The sequence below is a fragment of the Solanum stenotomum genome, chromosome 6, assembly GCF_019186545.1.
Source record: "Solanum stenotomum isolate F172 chromosome 6, ASM1918654v1, whole genome shotgun sequence".
Lineage (NCBI taxonomy): Eukaryota > Viridiplantae > Streptophyta > Magnoliopsida > Solanales > Solanaceae > Solanum > Solanum stenotomum.
The window spans coordinates 842,069-862,305 of record NC_064287.1 but is presented as its reverse complement, the minus strand read 5'-3'; the positions used below and the strand labels follow the sequence as shown (position 1 = coordinate 862,305).

The following is a 20,237-nucleotide window of genomic DNA, read 5'->3' as shown; positions in this document are numbered from 1 at the left end:
CACTCTACCCTCCCCAGACCTTACTCCACGAGGTAGTGGTAAGGTTTGTATACACTCTACCCTCCCTAGATCCCACTTGTGGGATTTCACTGGGTATGTTGTTCTTGCATATTTCAGTTGTCTCTTCACATTGTTTGATGTGATGTCTTATTCTTAGAACTCTATAGCACGCTAAGCAAACATGTTTGGTTTTCAGAGGAAGATGGAGGAATTGAATGATCAGTTAACCAAGAAGAAAGCTCAAATTGCTCATATGATGGAAAAGACATCAGAAGTGAGGAGGATGACAGACGAGTTGAAGCAGAGTCTTTCTTTGGTATGTGTGCAATTTCATATATTTTATTTCTGATTTGGATGGTATTATTTGATATGTATGATGATGAGACGATGGTTTTATTGTCGTCCTAGTTTGAGTTGTAGCTGATGCCCAGTTCTGCTACTCTTGTAGTCCTATATGAATCCTCACTATTCCTGTCACTCCTTCTAGACCCATTCTTTATATTGAATTTTTATCTGTCTCCTTACGTCTTCCATATGTCCATCTAGAGTTAAGAAATCAAGTCATCTGCATGTATACTTATCATCTTCAGTAGTGATCTATTACTTCAAAAATAAACGTACAATACTTGCTATGTTTACTCCTTTGGCTGTATTTCCTGCTGGCAATGACCAAATGCTGTATACATTCAAATGCTCTTTCTCTAGCTTTTATTTTTGTGGCCGAAACTTTTCTAATCTATTTGAATTTCATTTGTTAGGCTACAAAGGAAAAACTTGAGCTGGAAGAGGAGCATGGTCGTAAATTTAATTACATTCAAAAGATGGAAAAACGGGTCAAGATTTTTGAACAACAAATACGTGATATGGATGAGCAGAATATTAGAAATACACAGGTCCTCTACACAGATTTTCTTTACCTCTGTGAATTGGTACTCTATATAATTAGTTCTCAGTACACCCTGATATTGCAACCCTAGAATGGAAATATGCTCCTTCTTCGTAACTTCAGATATTCCTTTCAAGCCTTTCTTGATGTGATGTGGTTCCTAATTTGACAGTAGCATTCCAGTATTTAAGTTAAAAGTTGTAAGTCAACTGCACACTATGAAACTTTTCACTCTACTTTCTCAGAGGGTAGGGATCGGTGAGGCTTTCTGATGTTATATGCTGACTTTGAGGATAGCTAGTAATAATGGCATAAATCTCTTTTGTGATCACCCAGCAAGGTCGCGTTCCATGGATGAGGTTAATGTAGGAGTTATAAGTTGTAGGCATTTCTAGTGTAAGGGTTGAAACTTGTACCGTGATGTTGAAATTGATTTTGACCTCAATAGATCTTCTCGTTTTGTATGAGTAGCATAGCCTTTTGATTAAAAAATGATACTCCAGCGTGTTTCCAGCCATGGTGAATAAGCTAGGATTTCAGATAAGTGTCTATGCCTCTATATAAAAGCTGTTTCTGTGAGGTGGGGTGGGGGGTGGGGACTTCAATATTAAGTTGGGTTTGTACGAACCTAGTAGATTTTGCTTGATTTTAGGAAATCCATTAAACATGTAGAAATATGCAATTGTGAACCCAATATCTAAAACGAACCTTGAGTTCGGTGGCAAGTTCAGAACCTATAAACTCCAAATCCTCACTGCACCTTTGTTTACTGTAGCTTGAGGTTCAACTGGGTGAAAACTAAGAATTAAACTAGTCATCTAGGAAAAATGTATATATTGCTGAATTCAATTCTTCAACTGAATAAGTGTGGGGTTTTATGTTTATCTTGTGAAAGTGATTTACATGCTTCTACCTTCCAATTTACTGTAGGCGGAAGAACTTGATATGGAGGTGAAACTGAAGGAGTTCCAAGCTGAGATTGACAGTGCCAATGTTGTATTTCAAAGGTCATAGAATATAGTGTTTTTGAAATATTTGATTGTGTAACTATTTGACTCCTTCACGAGTAATGTTTGTTTTTTAAGAAATTATTCTCTCGATCCAGCTGAAGTTTTGAAGCTGTAATATGGCAGGTTGAGGAATGAAGAAGATACCTTAATAGATCAAATTAATCAAGCGAAGGATGAGATAAACAAAATTGTTCATGAGGTATGAAGATATTAGCTGATTTTCCACTGTTCAACAAGCATGCCAGAGTATGCGGAAAGCTGTCCTGACTTCATAACCTTTTTGATCGATTCTGTGTTTTTTTTTTGTCAAGATCCAAAATTGGGTGAGACTTGACTGGCACACATTGAGCCATTGCCCACTGAGTAAACCCTTCATTACTGGACCAATATGTGAAATCATCTAACTCAAAGAACAGTCATATATTGCATAATATGATAAAAAATCATAATTGTAAAACAGTGTCGAAAGTAATCAACAGTCACCCACAATACATTATCACCATGGAGCATCTAAATAAAGCAGAGTGAAATAAAGTTGCGATGCAGCACAAAGCCACAAAGAAACATAACGTTATAAAGTAAAGACAAAGCTACCGCCTCCCGGAAGAATGGAAGGCTCACCATGACAGCTGAAAGTATCGCTGATACTCAGACGTCTGTCGCAGGGAATGCTTGGGTTCTGTAAACATAGATATAAGGGGTCAGTCAGATGGATCCAGTAAGCTCCCTCGATCCATCCCTAACAATTTGGGACAAGTCTTCTATAAGAGCTATTCAATATATGCTGTGATGCAACTGTTTGCTGACTGGATTGACCAATTCTACTATGATGATGTGCCCGAAGGTTTGATCATATTAACCACTCTGCATACGCTGATGCAACTGCATGTATGAACTGTGCTGTATCAAATTGAACTGGGCTCTATTCTACTGAAGTTGGAGCTGGCATGGCACCCTAAGAGCTTGAATGGCTACACATGCTAATGCGGAACTATGCACTCAAAGTGCACACATTGTGTATGTAAAAATGCAATTGTGAGCATGACACTAGGAAGGGTTCCTTTCGTACACCAACATACTTTAGCATCAACCACGACCTATGTTGCTTGGATCTTCATAAAATGGCACCGCATCAGTTTTTTGGAGGATTTAACATTTGCACAGCAACATTTTAGGGGGATGTTGAATGTTTCCAAGAATTTTCTGTAGCATCTGCAGAGAGTTTTCATTTATCTTGGTGGAGTGGGGATAGATGTCAACAATAGATTATAGACATGCTGGACTTTTCAAAAGGAGATGCCCTTCAGTATTTAAAGGAGCCTTTAAATCCTAAACTATCTGTTGTTCAATGTCAACCATTGATTGAGTGAATGATGGGTAAGGTAACAAGTTGGACAACTAATTCTAGGATTCAGTTATGTCTTGTTCTCAAATCAAACAGTTTGGTCTCAAATATTTGTCTTGTCTACTAAAGTTGTGAAAATGTAGAAGCCATGTGTAGGAGATGACTGGGGGACGTGTTGAAGTAATTAAAAGAGCTCTCTTAGCCTGGGAAATTTGAACATCTTGGACATTAAAGTATGAAACAGAGCTGCTGTTAGCAAACTGTTATGGAACCTCTGTAGTAAGAAAAATAAGCTTTGGGTGAAATGGATGCATGCCTACTACTTCAAAAGGAAACAAGTCTGGAATACTGTACCAAAGCAGGCTTCTTGTATGGTGCAAAAAGTTTTGAAAGTCGAGGAAAGTGACCTAATGAACATGAAAAGGTTCCTCTATTCAAATAATATATCTCATGGTGACAGGGGAGTTCCCTAAGGTACCACAGAGGATATTAGTGTGCAAAAACTATGGATCTCCTAAATGGATTTTAATCCTAAGACTTGTAGCACATGGCATACTTTTTATACGGGATATGTTGGTAACTTGTTTATGATTAGCAATCAGGTTAGTCCCTTTGTGCTCAACAGAGATAGACACACTTGTTCTTTAAATGTGAGTATAAGCTCAATTATGGAGTAAGCTTTTAAGTGGCAGGAGCTATCTAGAACACCTATGGACTGGCAAGAAGAATTAAACTGGCAGCACTGTATGCTAGATGACGAAGTACTATAGTAGAAATTTATTGGATGGCTATGGCTGCATGTATATACTACATTACGTATGAGAGAAATCAAAGAATCCTTGAACAAAAACAAAACCAGAAGCTATTACTTGATACATTATTCAGGAGATCTTTTACGCAGGAGCTGTGAGGAGGAAGATAGCACAGAAATTTGAGCATTTCAATTTGTATCCTTAGAGCAAGGGGAAGAATTAGTGTAGTTTTACTAGGCATGTGTAGCAAATTAGTAGAGAGTTGTGTTTACTGTTAGTTAGGGCTATCGAGCTGCTTTTGATTTTCAGTACAGCATTTTCAAAATTGGTATAAGCCTTTTATTTTACAAAAAAAAAACAGTTTAGGAGGATCCGAGTAAAATAAGCCAGAAGTAGCCTTATTGTAGAGCAATATTATTAGCTATCACTGAACTGTCCCTCTCTGTGGGTGAGGGGCTAGGCTGGTTTACACTATGAGAGCATATAATCTGGCCCTCCCTGTGGGGGCATAAATTGTCTGCTCTGTGGGTACATAAGAAAGATGGTCTGCCGTATGTGGGAATATCTAAACGTGTTTTCTCCTCTTTGATTTTCTTAACCGTTTTCAATAGGAGACCTTTTTTTTGCCCAGTCAAAAATGATTTCGTCATTTTGAAATCTGCAATTCAATATAGATGGATATATGCCCCCATCTATGTCTCTCTTCTTGTCATTTTGCCATTCAGTTGGAATATTTGAATGATGATCGATTCTTGTGTCCTCTGTATGGGGACATAACCTTCATAGACGTGTGATTTTTGGGTGATGCCCCACAATAGGGGGAGATCAAACCCCCCACTCAGTGCCCTTTTGTATACCTCCTGGCCCCTGTGACACAACTCAATAATGTGTAACTAATCATACTTATTTTGATAAAGGTAAAAGTTATATTAACATCAACAGGTATACCACAACAAATTGTGTAGTCCCTCTCAAATCTGACTTGTTGGTAATGCCTATATGTATACTTTGTTTCATTAAGTTTGTATATATCTTCTTTAAGCACCGAGTCCCATTTTAATTATACCTAAACAAGACATCTTTTTCTTGGTAAAGTAAATAAATATATGAATGATGTGGACAACCCATTATCCAAGCTGTATATCAGAAGGTAGAGAACTTACAAACAAAATTCAATTTTACACAAAAGAAACCCCATCTTCTGTACATATGGGGATCTCATGGTTACACCAAAAGGAAACTCAAAACAATACTCTACAAACGCTTTACTATTTCTCTTTCTATATAACCCACACATGATGGCTAATGGTGCAACATCCTAAACACTTGAACTCCCCTTCCCCCCTCCTGAAAGTCTAATTATGCAACCCTAAACATCAGTTCTTATGCCGACTAAAATTTCAGTATGTTTATTCTGTGTAATTAATGCATAGAAGGCCTTTTTTTAGCGGTTTCCCCAGAGATCTTTATCATTAATGCAAGTCTGTACTTATTTTATTCTTTGTTTAGTTCCTTTAACAACCGTTTGAGACATCCATCTTCAATTTTCTCCTTTTCATTTTTCTTATATAAGTGGCTTGCACTAGGCATATTAGCACAACAAAGGTTTCATATATAAACTTGTTAGGTATTTTTTGTCTTGTTGATTCTATCATTAATTGTCATTTGATATTATTGTTAGGATTATTACTGCTAATACTGCTGCTGTGGCACTGCTAGTATTGTTTTTTCTTTAGCTTTTGCTGAAAAAGGGTAGAATTGGAACGAAATGCAATGTTGATTGTGTTGACGACTTTGCTAGAAACTCTATTCCAAGGAAATGTTTGATTTTAGCTCTTGATTTTTTTTATAGAACTCAAAAGCCACAGGGAAGTAAAAGGACTCTTGAGTAGTCTCCTAATATATTTCATTTTGCCCTTAATTTCATTTTTTTAGATGCAATTCATTTTTTTTTTTTTTTTGATTTGGAAATAATGGATTTGTACTTTTGATTTGGTTCTTTAAGATTGAAGAGTATGACAAGAGGGATCGTGACATCCGCTCTCGCATTCGTGAGTTTCAACTTCATCAAAGCAACAAGGTATCTTGCCTCTAGTATCTCGACTAGTGTTTTGCTTAGAGCTTTTTTATTCTTCTTAGCTTGCTTGAAGAAAGGAAATTCATTGCAAAGTTCTTAGCTTCCCCGACCCTAACAACTGATACTTTGGTGGTCTTCTAAATTTATAGCTAGATAGGTTTGAATCTTGGCATTACCATATGATTTTCTATTGACCTAGATGAACCATCTTATTTACCACTTTCATCAATTGTTTTGAAGATCACCTGTTAGATTGTTTTTTGGTTATCAAGAGCTCAGTTACTTATAATGCCATTTTCTGCAATCATCCTGTGTTTTTATTTTTATTTTTGTTGAGTGAATGCGAAGAGTAACTCAATCTTTCTCTGGATGTTCTTATGCTTTTTCTGGTATGGATTTACCTCTGCTTTCTGTGACGTATTATAACAATAAGCTATGATCTTGTCAAAAGAAAAGAAATTTGGGGAATGAATTGCTTGATTATTCCCTCAAGTATGTTGGGGTTTAAATAATGTTTACAAATAGTCCTAGTTCAGTTGATTAGACCGAGGCTTGGCAGAACTATCCTGCAGATTTTGGGTTGTTTGTGTCAGCCTTGTGTGGTTTTTTTTCAGTTTATTTGGGTATTAATCTACATTAGAAGTTGAGTATTCCATATGGGGATTTTTTTGGGGAGCTGAATTATATAATAAGGTCAAAGTTCGTGACAATGTAAGTTTTAAAGATAATATTAAATACAATTAAATCTTATTGTAGTTTCATCTGGTTTGTGTTTTGTCCCCTGTTAGCATAAGAATTTGTATTAGGATTTACACACACGAACTGACTGACTTATTTGCATTGCCTAAGTGATTATTTTTTCTTTCTTTTTCTGCAAATGTTGCTGTTTGACACTGATTTCCCCCCCTCAGGTTACGGCCTTTGGAGGAGGTAGAGTGATGGGCCTCTTGGAGGTAATTGAAAGACAACATAGAAAGTTCAACAGGGCACCGATTGGTCCAATAGGTGCTCATGTGGTATGTGATAGAGAAAACTCATTCTACATTAGTGAAGTATATCTTGTCCTGCTTTATGTGAGAGAAAACTCATTGTACATTAGTGAGGTATATCTTGTCCTGCTTTTCTTTCCTGAGCTTACAAGATAACTGTTGAAGTTTGTGACCATCTCGTCTAAAAGGTTAAGCTATTAAAGAGAGCACACTGTTAATTACTAATTATGTCTTCAACACGCCCGCTCTTGTGCACGCTTGATTTTTTTTCATTGGCTAAGCATGTGGAATTTCTTTTTAATAATGGATGAGGGTCTGCCTGATACTACTATTTATTATGGAATCTTAATCCCTGCTTGCAACTTATGGTTGCTCTCCATTGGCAATCTTGCTGGTTTGTAACCCAACATACCAGTTTATTTCCTGAGATCCAAAATATTTTTCCTTTCAGAGATGAAGATTCCTGTTTGTGATCTGGCTACTTCAATTCTGAAGAAATATTGCAGCTTCCCTAGATCCATGATATCAAATTCCTGAGCCAAGAGCTTCTTCAGTCGAGCCAGCTCTTGTTATCACTGTCATCAATGTCAATTATAAAAAGAGTGATTGCCCTTGTGATGTGTTATAAAGAGAGCGTGATCTGCAATGCATTGCTTTGCTTATAACTGAAAAAGATCATGGTTTTGCTGGATCTGTTAAACTATGCCCTAGGAGTCTGTTTTAACCTGTATAAAAGTTTTTTTTTCAATCTACACAGCTTTTCTCGAGTTTTCTAATCATCAAATCCAGGACAAATCTTTATATACACTTCTTCTTTCAAGTTTTCTTGCTGGAATGGAATTTTGAGATCAAACGACAGCTATTCCCAGCCAAGGTTGGCTGCACAGGATTACAAGAATCTGGTTGTGTTGTTTTTGCAACAGGAGCAAATGGTTGCTGGTTGTCTACTCCATCTGTATGAGTGAATCCCTTTGGTATCAATCTGGCCTTGAACCTCTCAATCAAACCATTGGCTTTATGTTTCACAGTGAACATCCACTTGTACCCGACCAATTTCTTGTATAGTGGATGATTTACTATTTCCCAACTCTTATTTATGCCAGAGCTTTCATTCCTTGACCAAAGCTTCTTTTTCCATTTGGGATCTTTGAGAGTCTTCCTCTAATTTGGGTTGCACTAAAGTAAGGTTCAGATTCTGTAAAAGTAAATTCATACTAACAAAAAACTGTCTTGATGGTGGATTGAACACACATCTAAGGGACCTCTAGAATTGCATCCCCTAGTAATTGGGGGATTCACGGTGAGCATACACGATTTAGCAACTTTCAAGACATGTCTATTTTAAATCACTCCATTTTTTGGCACTAGTTAAGGATAACTAGCTTTGTGGATGATCACTTTAGACTCCAAAATAGATCACTTTTTTGCTTTTATCAGATACCCTAATTGCATTTGCAATTCATACATTTAGCTTTCCTGGTTGTTTAACTTTTGAGACTCATGCTAAACATTTATCAACATGCTATCACAGACCTTGGTTGATGGTGACAAGTGGGGTACTGCTATTGAATGTGCCGTCGGCAAGGTGCTTAATGCTTTTATTGTAACTGATCATAAAGATTCCCTTTTATTAAGAGCATGCGCAAGGGAAGCGAACTACAAACACTTACAGATTGTCATTTATGAGTTCTCTAGACCAAGGTACTGATCTTTCTCTATGTGTTTGACGTGTGTGTGTGTATTGATAGGGATGCTTTAAATTCTTTAAACATTGTTGATGGATGAAATATACCAGTCACTTCTGTGGAGATAGATACTTATCTAGTTTATTTCTGATAAGTGGATTATTTATTTATCAAGCTTTTGCTTATATATTTTGGTGTAGGTTGCATATTCCCGATCATATGCTTCCCCAGACTCATCATCCAACGGCAATTTCTGTTCTACGTTCTGACAATCCTACCGTACTAAATGTCTTGATTGATGTGGTAAAGTTTCTTTTTCTGTGGGTAACTTTTATTCCCGATAATTACCAAAGCTAAGCTATTCTCTAGTTCTGTAGCTTCTTACTGATCATAATCAGCTTTGAATTCAAATTTAATTGATTTTTAGGCATAGACATATGATGACAAATTTGCAGTAAATATACCTTATCGTCATATCGATTATGATTATGGTAGCTCGGCTTATCTTTCGTAGTCGCTGCAATCTGTATTTTTTTATTCTCCTCACTTCTGGTTTCTGTAAGTTGTTAGTTCCGATTGGGATTCGTATTTGTTGCCACAAACTTCAGACAGTTTTGCAGTCTCTTGTGTTGATCTTTAATCACTGTTGCATCTGTTTTCCATGTTTCTGATTGTGCCTTGATATTTCCTGTGTCTTATTAGGGTAATGCTGAGAGGCAAGTTCTAGTTAAAGACTATGATGCTGGAAAAACAGTTGCTTTTGATCAACGGATTTCAAATTTAAAAGAAGTTTACACTTCTGATGGGTACAAAATGTAAGATTATGTAGTCTCATATGGCGCTTAACTTTTTATCTCCATACTAGGTTGTTTTCTGTAATCCCATGAGTAACTTCCCATATGAGTCAGGTCAAAGTATTGTCTATGTTGCACATGGTTCACATGTAGATTCACCTAGTACGTGGTGGACAAAATATTTGCCAATTGGCTTTTGATATATCCCAGATATAATAAATCTATAAATTGCCTTCCATCGGCTTATTTTGTGTGGTTTTAGGATGACTAGCCTGATGCTCTGCCAACGGAACAAGTCTGACAATAGTTTATTTATTACAAGAGAACATCCTTCACTTTAAGTCTATAACCATCATGTTATACAAGATGGCTTAAAACTTGTAATTTGTTTTATGAGCCTTAACTAATCTAGTTTACTCTTCTTGCGTTTCTTATTTTAGTCTTCATTTAGATAGAACAGTTCTTTTTGCGCTGACATGATTAACATACCCAAAACTTCCTAGGTTTTCTCGGGGTTCTGTCCAAACTATTCTTCCACCAATGAAGAATACGAGAGGTGGGCGTCTTTCTGGTTCTTATGATAATAAAATTAAAACTCTAGAAAACGAAGCATTTGAGGCACAAAACAAAGCTCGACAAAGCAAGGGTATGAAGAGGAGTATCGATGAGGAGCTTCAAGGACTCCATGATAATCTGCAAAACGCTAAGGTATTTGTTATTTTTAGTTAAGTGCAGTCTCCACCAGAGTAATAGCTGTTACTCCCTTTCTAAGGTTGTTGCAGGTTTCACTTTATCAGAAGTAAAAGTGGTTTTGCTTTCTTCTGTCTTTCTTTCTTTCTTCATCTCACTTTTGTGAAGGGATATCATCTCAGTTTATCCTTGCTTTCTGGTCATCATGTGCATTTCATTACTTTATTGTGTATGAATACTCGATACACACAATCCTCGAACCATTCTAGATAATGATTAGTCTATCTATCAATTGCATCATACTTCTGCTGTTCCGTCCTATAAATTCGTGAAAGATCAAGCCTCATGGACTGTTTGCTCTGACCAGACAGTTGAAAATTTGGAGCAAGAAAAAATTAGTGCATGGCCACTAAAGCCCAAACCTATGAACATAAAATTATTAAATGGCCTTGCAAATTCTCAAATAGGATCCTTCAAAGATTATTCTGCAGAAAGAGTGCTTGTGGCTTGCCCAATCACCAGAATGGTTTTATGTGACTGATCATTTTGCTGACAAAACAATTAACATTCAGAAAATGATACATTAAAGTAACGTGTGGACCTAGTAGGATTAACTTCTCTCTTTGATTTCGTTAGTTGTTCGTTTGCATGATTTATTTATATCTTTAGATTGTCTGGACAATGCCTCTTCATCTGGTTGTTTGAAAACATCCGAGTGACTGTCCACATATATGGGTAAAATGTGATTTTACTACCTAGAAACAAAGAAACGGTATATATCAAATGCTATGCTTTCTTCATTGTTTTTCTTCTTTTACTTGGGTTTGATGCACTTGGTTTCTTCATTGTTTTTCTTCTTTTACTTGGGTTTGATGCACTTGAGCCAAGGGTCTTTCGGAAACAGCCTCTCTACCTCCACGAGGTAGCTGTAAGGTCTATGTACACTCTATCCTCCTAGACCCCACTTAGTGGGCTTTCACTAGGTATGATGTTGTATCCATATTTGGTGAAAAATTTGAAAATGTGAGAACTGGAGGAGACAGATCATCCATTGCTAATATTTTAATATGCTTTTCATGTATGGTTCTTTCCTGAAGAATCATACAACCGCTTTTTAGGTACAAGAAGAAACCTTGACTTGCTGTTACTTTTCTTCTCACTGAGGTTTGCTGCCTCATTGAAAGTGAAGGAATGCTAAACCTTCTAAAAAGAAAAGAAACGAAAAATATGATGTACTTTTACTGCAGAGAAGTTGGTGCTACCTTTATCTAATAGGGTGTATTATTCTTTCTGGAGCATCATTTGTATGGTCAAGACAAGGAGTGTTCTTGGTAGTCTAAGTGACTGTTATCCATATCCTTTAAAATTTTGATCCTTATGGCTCCTGAGTAAATTGCTATTACAAACTTTCCTTTAACGAGTTCTGATAAAAGAGTAATTCTGACCGATATATGTGGTGGGGTTTTCTAAGTATTGAATGAAATGAACAGCTATTGATATAACCATTAGTTTCTCTGCTCCTGTAGAAGAGGCGCCAGGATGCAGAGCGAGTTTTGAGGTCCAAGGAGTTTGGCTTGCGAGATTTTAAAAAGTCATATGTTGCAGAATCTAGCTCCACCGCTGTATCAACAGTAGATGAGCTTCATGTGGAGCTATCGGTTTGTTCCTCTTTTCGTCCACCCATATTTCACTTCCATTTCCGGGGCTTCAGTTTTAAATCCAATGTTTTCTTGATCTTTTAGAAGGCATTCCACTATAGTTTTATTTTCTTGAAAACAATGTACAGAAAATCCGTGATGAGATACATGAAAGAGGAAATTCATTGGAAAAGCTTCAACTGAGGTTGAAAGAAGCAGACAACAAAGCTAATGATGTCAAAATATCCTTTGAAAATTTGTGTGGTATGCATATTTTGCTTCTTTGTCAGGTTCGAGTACCTCCAGGTATATTTCCTACTATATATGTCCTTATCATAAATTCTGTTCCATTCTGAAAATATAGAATCAGCAAAAGTGGAAATTGGTGCATTGGAGGAAGCAGAACGTGAGCTAATGATGATTGATAAAGATCTAAAAGATGCAGAATTGGTTCAGCTCTACTTTTAATTGACACTTCATATTTATTTCTTACCTGTGGTGATGTTTATCAAAATTTATGGTATGCAATTTAAACTCTTATTTCAGAAGAAGAATCACTATGAAGGTGTAATGAGTACGAAAGTTCTTTCCCAACTCAATGGAGCAGAAGCAGAGTATCAGGAACTTGAGCAAAACCGTAGGGTATGAATGATTGCGCATATTCATATAAGTCTATGAGCACTAACTGGGATTGATTAAGATATTGTTTATTATTGTACTAACCAAAATAAATTTATTTATGATAATGTTCAACTAGTTAAATATTAGCCAGAAAAGCTTGATGAAGTGCTTAAACTCAAAGGGTCTTTAGTTAATTATTATATTATGTTGTATACTGATTGAGACTTTTGGCTTTCTTAGTCCGTTTTCCTATTGTAAATGCATTTTCATTTGTGAGTTTGTGATATTTTCCATGTTCTATCACTCAATTTTTGTTGATGGGGGCTTATACTTTTGATTTTTCTACTAAAATAAAATCTAGTTACTATTAGGAAAAGCATTTATGGTTTCCAACAAATTACACACTTCATTAAAAGTCAGTGGAAGTTATTCGTGCAATTGAAAGAAACATCATGTTTAGTTTCTCCTTTTGTTTTTAAGAACTTTTTTGAGAGTACAATGGTATTGCACATCGAACTACAAGCACTTGGTATTTTTTCTGAAATTATTCGTCTTATGTTGTGAGTTTTATGAAATAATTTAAATGGAAATATTTTTAATTAAGATAGCTGTGCAAATAACAGGAAGTATACCTTTGGCCAGTTACTGTATTTAGAGAGTGATTATTAGAGATATAATTCAGTTACTGGTGAGCCTATATACTAACCATACGAAAACTATGACCACAAATGTTATTGGCTCTTACATAGTAGTATGATTAACTGCACACTGCCTTGTCCACCCTCTTCATGGTCTACCTTATTGGTGGTATATGCTTCTCTCTCTCTCTCTCTCTGCTCTAAGTTTTCATTTCATGTCAGAGATAGCATCTTACATTACCTTGCTTTGACTGTACCCCTGGCTGCAGGAGAGCTACAAAAAAGCTTCAATCATCTGTCCTGAAAGTGAAATTGAGACTGTAGGTGGCTGTGATGGAAGCACTCCGGAGCAATTAAGTGCCCATTTAACTAGGCTAAGTCAAAGACTTCAGCAAGAGAGTCGGAGGTAAGGATTTGATTTAGGTTTGATTGTTTATCTATTCAAACTCATTTATAAACTTCCATGCAGACATCCAGAGTCCATTGAGGATCTCCGCATGTTGTACAACAAAAAAGAACGCAAAATTTTAAGAAAGCAGCAAACCTACAAAGCATTTCGTGAGAAATTAGGTGTAAGTTACCTTCTTTATGGTTATAGTTCACTCTCGTCCATCTGGAAATTGTAAAAAATAATAATCCGGGCTCATAGAAAATGGTAATGAAGGAGTTCTTGTGATTACAGAGGATCAGCAAGTCCTCTGTAGTTGTGTTATATGTGAAAAGTGAAAACTGATCTGTTTTTGCTTTGTCATCATGTTAAGAGTGCTTAGATGTTAAATTTTGTTCTGTGAATAAAAATATATTCTTCCCATTGATATGAACGACGTACTTCCTCACTGATGCTTGGTGCTTTATGCTAGTAAGGAAAGCTTTCCTGGAAACCGCTTTGCATTATTTGTATTGGTTTTGTGTTATTGGTACCACATATCTTTGCCTGAAGATGGTACAGAGAGATGTTAGGGGGCAATAAATCTTACCAAAGTTGTGTGATCTTCCTCAGAAGACAGCAATCTGCTTTAAAATCTCCAGTACTTTCTCTCAAAACCAGAGATGATATAAGGAGGAACTTATTATAGAACTGGATAGTGTTAAGAGTTTTCCACATTGGTTGAGGGCCTATAATGTACCAGTAATGTAAGAGAACATTATTGGATCATTTGGTCCATATACTAGTTATAGAGGAGTTTTATAATGCAGGGATTGCTTTAAACACTAATACCCATATACCTAATACGTGTATTTGCTATGCACTCTTGTATCAAGTATAAGATGATAGTGATACCTAAATATTGGAGTGACAAGTATTATGTGGAGTTAGTTGAGGTGCATGCAAGCTGACCTGGACACCACGGTTAGATGATACCTAAATTTATCTACAAGAAGTATACTGGAATGAATGACAAATAATATCAAATTTGTACTGGGATTATTTTTCCTGATCCCTCTAACCAAAGGACTCTATAGATTGTTTTGATTTTCATACAGTTGAATGTTATCGTATAGCAGCTCTCAATCTATATGTAACACGAACAATTGTCTGTAAACAGTAAGACAGACAATTGTTCTTGTTATATATAGATTGCGAGCTGCTATCTCCAAATACTTGGTATTTGATTATCTACTAAGTGATTGTTCAAGATAGACTAGTGAAAATTGTACATCTAATTTCTCAGATTCTGTACCCGTTCTGAGTTAATTGGAATGACTAGAAATGCTAGTCATCTTAAAATCATGAATCTTGACCTCCAACTTTGCTGAAGTTTCTGGCTCACAGCTGAGTTAGTGAGGCAATGCTTCCTTAAGCCATGCGTTATAATTGTTAGTTTAATTGTTGCAATTCAGCCAATATTTATGACATTTGGGGAATTTGTGCTATATTAAGTCAGTCTTTTGTTCCTAATACTTTTTGGATTTCTTATTGTGTTTCTTCACTTTAATTTGAAACTCTTTTACCCATTAGCTTGGTGCTAATGTAATCCATCTTGGGTCTGTCCCTTTTGTTTTGTTAACGTTAACTAATATAAATCTTCCTTAACATATTGTCAGGCATGCCATAAAGCCCTCGAGCTACGATGGAGCAAATTCCAGAGAAATGCTACTCTTTTGAAGCGCCAGTTAACATGGCAGTATGATCTCTATCATTTACATATCCATATTATGTGGGTTCCTTCGTTCTTAGTATCTTCATATCCCAACTATCTTGATTGCCAATTTTGTATTAGATTTAACGGCCATTTGGGTAAGAAAGGAATCAGTGGGCACATCAAGGTTTGTTATGAAGAGAAGACTCTTTCAATAGAGGTGATTTGAACTAACATGACATGGTTCTGTTTGTCTAAGCTAGTAGTCCATTATTATTTATGTGAACTGATTCTTTAAATTTTGTTTCGCCCATCTATTTTTTTGTTTCTCTGAAATATTCCTCAGGTAAAAATGCCTCAAGATGCATCAAGCAGCAGTGTTCGTGACACACGAGGACTTTCAGGTTTTTTCTCATTCTTTACAAATACTTGGAAAGTGAATGCAAGAACCAATGGATGATGCCCTAGGGTGGAAAATTTGAATGTAAAATCCCTTTTGTCTCAAATTTATATAGATACACCACAATCAATCAACTAAGCCGTAATCCATAGCTAGTTGGGTTGGCACTGTGATCACAGGTGGTAATGGTGTGGGAAAGAAAAGTATTGTTTAACATCTTGAGAAAGATCAACTTTAGATCATTAAAATTGGGATGTGAGACTAGTTTGTTGCTGCAAGTACCAGAAGGGAAAAAATATTTTTCTGTCTAGACTGCATTGCAGATATGGTATGAATGAATGTGCACACATAGAGGATATAATGAGTGGTTGCAATAGATTCTTTGGTCACGACTCATGTCCTTACGTAAGCCTTATAAATCAGATGTCCTAATTCTCAACGGAAACTTAACTTTTGGCCAAGGGTTCAGTCACTTTCTGGGGAGGTGGGGGTGGGGGGGCAGCGCCCCGCATGTTAAAATCCTAATGGAGAGGGTCCTGGCCAATCCTTTCCCCTTTTCTTTCCACCTGAAGGTTGGAGGGAGGGAAATGAGCTTTTCCAATTCCCATTTCCCGAGGCTTATATATGTATTAGGGAAAAAGGACAAATATACCCCCGAATTATCGTAAATGGTATGTAGATACCCTCCGTCATACTTTTGGGACATTGGTGCCCTTGCCGTCCAAAAACTAGAGCATATATGCCTTTCACTTTAACGGAAGACTAAATAAGGACACGTGGCACAATTTTATCTGTCGATCCGATATTTAATAAATGTCGGGTCGGTGGATAATATGATAACACGTGTATGTCCGTTAGTATAAAGGGTATATATGCTCTAGTTTTTGTCCTTTTTCCCTATGTATTATGATGTTCCCATCTAAATTATATCTAATTTGCTTGTTAATTGCATGCTTTATTTGTACCTCTTCGGCGATTATCTTTGACAATGAATTCTTTCTCCTGAGAATATTATGGATGCCTTCTTTGAGCATCCTGGTAAATTTAACCTGATGTGAAACTTTGTTCTCATGTAAAATCAGGGGGAGAACGCTCTTTTTCAACTTTGTGCTTTGCACTTGCTCTTCATGAGATGACTGAAGCTCCATTTAGAGCAATGGATGAATTTGATGTATTTATGGTGAGTTTTACAACTTGGCTTTGTTTTCTTAACTTTCTTAAAGAATGCTTTATGCCTGTACAATTAAGCAAAATGTTTGATTTTATCCCATCTCGCATTGCAGCTATGTTTCTTCTTCTAACGTACATCTACTTACACAGTTTTTATACATTGTTGATTTCAACTTGAAAATAAAGGAATCTGAAATATACGTCCAATCATCATCATGCCGTTCTATCATTGTTGTTTATGTCACTTTTTAGATTTCTTCTAGTGCCTCCAAATAGATATCCAAATGACTTGGGGGTCGTTTGGTAGAGTGTATTAGCAAAAATAATGTACACATTAACTCTTTGTATTATTAATACCTTGTTTGATACACTTTTTCATGCTATGGATAACTAATGGCATTAGTTATACACTCTATTGTGTATAAGTTATGTATTACTAATACCATGGATTTCTAGATATTAGTAATGCAAGGGGTTTTAATGCATGTATCAGCATGGTTAAAGACCCATTGCCCGTCAATTTTTTTTTTACATCCCACCATAATTGTGAAGGATATCTTTGTAAATAAATATTTTTATGCAATGCATGCTATTTTTAATACACCAAACCAAACAATGCATAAGAAATAAACTATGTATAATTAATGCAATCATTACTAATACACTTTTTTAGCATTATTCTTATACACTCTACCAAACGATCCCTTAGAGATTGCAATGCCCTTCAAGGGCAATTGTGGACTGTTTCCTCAAGCAGGTTGCCAAATTGGATCAGTCCTTCGTTGGTACTCTCCATGTTCAGTACAAAGCTATCATCAGTGTGATAAACCAGTTTTCCTCCTTTGCTCCCAGGCTCTAAGGGAACATAGAATTGAACATGACAATACAAGTTGGAGACTTGTGTATCATCTGATTTATGTCGTTGATTGATATATTAATTGCATCCCGAAGGAGGGAGGAAACAAATGAAGCCTAAGGCTTAAAGAGCTTGGTCAGAAGAAAATTCAGAATAATGACTTTGAAGGAACTCAAAAAGCTGCCTGAAAGCTGAAGGATTTCACTCTTGAGTAGAGAATATATCTCAAATACTTGTTTGTAATGATCAGATGGCAGAGTAGCAAAACATTCATAACCATATAACCTTCTCAAAAAAAAGACATTCATAACCATATATCTGCTGAAAGCTAAGTCATCGCTAGAATTTGGTGTTCTGGTTATTTCTTTCTTTTATTGTCCTCTTTACCATGAAATTACTGACTATTCCTTCATTAATAAAAGGTAATAAGAAGCCTCTTCTCTGTTAGATAAATGAATGAAACCACCTAGCTGTATGTTTTGCTTTTCACAATTTGTCCACTATAACTGCCATCATCAGGGATCAGATTTCCGGATGAGATTATTATTTACATTATTCTGTAAATTTAAAGGTAGCTCGAATGGGTAATGCAGAAGCTGCAAAGAATTGTGACACTTGAGGTGTTGTCTTTTAGACCATATCCTCATAGATTAGTGCCACCCCATGTATCTGGATGGATGGATCTTTTGATGCAAGCATGGTGTGGTAACTGTCGCAATGGGAGATTGGTTTACTCATCGGGTCCTAATCATGAATAAGAATTGAAATTTACTAATCTGTCAGGCATCTATAAATCCTTGTTCTGTTGATTACATAGGGACAAGTTTAGTTGCACTAAATATCGTAGAGAAACAGTCAATTGGTTGCAATCTGTAACTTCCCATTAATGTACAGGATGCAGTTAGCAGAAAAATCAGCCTAGACGCTGTCGTGGATTTTGCATTGGCACAAGGATCACAGTGGATATTTATTACCCCTCATGACATCAGGTAATCTGAAAATAAGAATAATAAGTTATATATCAATCTGAAAGCCTTGATTTGTTATTGCTACTTAAATTGATAGAAGGATGGATCATGCACTTACTAAACATACTAATGAGTCTGTCTCTCCTCAATTTTACAATTTATCTTCCAAGTCTGTAAAGTCAGTTTCTACATTACTGACAAATCGTCCCCCAGCATATTAAAATGCTTATTTTGCCATAGATTCATCCCCCTCCCTTTAAAAGATCCTTTTTCGTCGATAGCCAGAATAAAAGCTTTCATCTGGACTATTTGTGTCCTGTTTACAAAGGAAAAGGAAGAGAGTCAGGATAATGGCTGTTTTCATACACAAAAGTTGGATAGAATTTATCAATTACTGTTATATGGCAAGCATTTATTAGAGGGGAAGTTACACATTTGGCTGCTCAGCCAAAACTATTTGTATCTGCCCGCTATTTATGTCAATTTCTTAATTCTCTATCTTTCCTTCGAACTGGTTGCAATATTGATCTGTCAAACATTCTTTTGTATTCAGTATGGTGAAGCAGGATGAGAGAGTAAAGAAGCAGCAAATGGCGGCTCCTCGTTCCTGATTTGCTTTTGTATTTTCTTTTTGTGAGATATGGTTATTTTTGGGGTTTTCAGGTTGGTATGATTATGAAAGAGGTTTTTGGTAGGGGTGTACATGGCGGGTTTGTTTGGGTTTTTCAAATAACAAGTCAAATTATTTGATTTTTAAATTTATAAATCAAATCAAACCAATAAAACTTGGGTTTTTTTCGGGTTTTTTGGATTCTTTTTTGGTAAAGTATTCATACAAGCATATAATTTATTTGTACTTCAAATATTTTTTTAGTCCTATCAAAATACAACTATCTAAAATGTTTCTTAAGAAAATAACACAAAATATGATATGATTAATGACAAAAATATCCAACAAAAAAAAATAATGAAATCGCGTAAATTAAATATTGCAAATTAACAAGTAATAGTGAAAATGATCATAAATTAAATGTACTAAATTATGCTAAAATAAGTTTATTAAGTATTAGTTACATGACTAAATATTAAAGGAAATTAAAATTAGATTATGTATTTTAATTGTCTAAATCAATGTAACAAATATTCAAATATTAATGTCATTCTTAGTGTTGAATTGATTTTTTTTTTTGTATTAGTATTAATCTGATTTTGATTTAAGCTTTATTATAATTATTAACATATGTAGACTATAATTTTTATTGAATCATTCAGAATTTTAAGTTTCAAATTTAAAATAATATATTAAAAAATAAAAACTTTGAAAAAGTATTAAGAAATATTTAAAATTATATCAAAGTAAATATTTTTATGTATAAAATAAAATTTTAAAATTATATATATAATGTTGGGTTGGGGTTTTTTTAGTTAAAATCAAACCAATCCAAATACATTCGAATTTTTTTTTCAATACCAAACCAAGTCAACCCAAATATAATCGGGTATATTTGATTGTCTTGAACTCTTAAAATGAGAATCAATTTGAGACAATTATTATGGAACAATTTTTTTCTTTAGTTGAGAAATATATTTGGCTTGGTAATGGATAATTTATAATATTATTGGGCAATTATATATTAA

At 35.5% G+C, this 20,237-nt stretch overlaps 1 protein-coding gene across 2 annotated transcripts; it reads left to right on the top strand.

Moving 5' to 3' along the window:
- Positions 1-160: 160 nt before the first annotated feature.
- On the top strand, positions 161-19,357 carry LOC125869093 (structural maintenance of chromosomes protein 6B). Of its 2 annotated transcripts, XM_049549650.1 has the most exons (22): positions 161-316; positions 759-893; positions 1,817-1,893; positions 2,020-2,095; positions 5,999-6,073; positions 6,982-7,086; positions 8,591-8,760; positions 8,945-9,047; positions 9,447-9,559; positions 10,042-10,246; positions 11,755-11,886; positions 12,015-12,129; positions 12,230-12,315; positions 12,412-12,507; positions 13,394-13,530; positions 13,594-13,696; positions 15,171-15,250; positions 15,347-15,425; positions 15,552-15,609; positions 16,688-16,785; positions 18,526-18,620; positions 19,153-19,357. In XM_049549650.1, the coding sequence occupies exons 1-22, from the start codon at positions 182-184 to the stop codon at positions 19,208-19,210; spliced, it is 2,331 nt and encodes a 776-aa protein (XP_049405607.1). In that variant the 5' UTR covers positions 161-181; the 3' UTR covers positions 19,211-19,357. The 2 variants fall into 2 exon arrangements, with proteins under 2 accessions (XP_049405607.1, XP_049405609.1); XM_049549652.1 differs by lacking the exon at positions 15,347-15,425 and having other exon boundaries at positions 177-316; positions 15,171-15,287.
- The last annotated feature ends 880 nt before the right edge of the window (positions 19,358-20,237 follow it).

Excerpts from the sequence above, each read along its gene's own strand:
- LOC125869093 (XM_049549650.1), top strand. The coding sequence starts at position 182 with ATGTTTGGTTTTCAGAGGAAGATGGAGGAATTGAATGATCAGTTAACC. Across the intron at positions 15,251-15,346 it reads AAGCGCCAGTTAACATGGCA|ATTTAACGGCCATTTGGGTA; the intron begins GTATGATCTCTA and ends ATTTTGTATTAG. Across the intron at positions 15,426-15,551 it reads AGAAGACTCTTTCAATAGAG|GTAAAAATGCCTCAAGATGC; the intron begins GTGATTTGAACT and ends AATATTCCTCAG.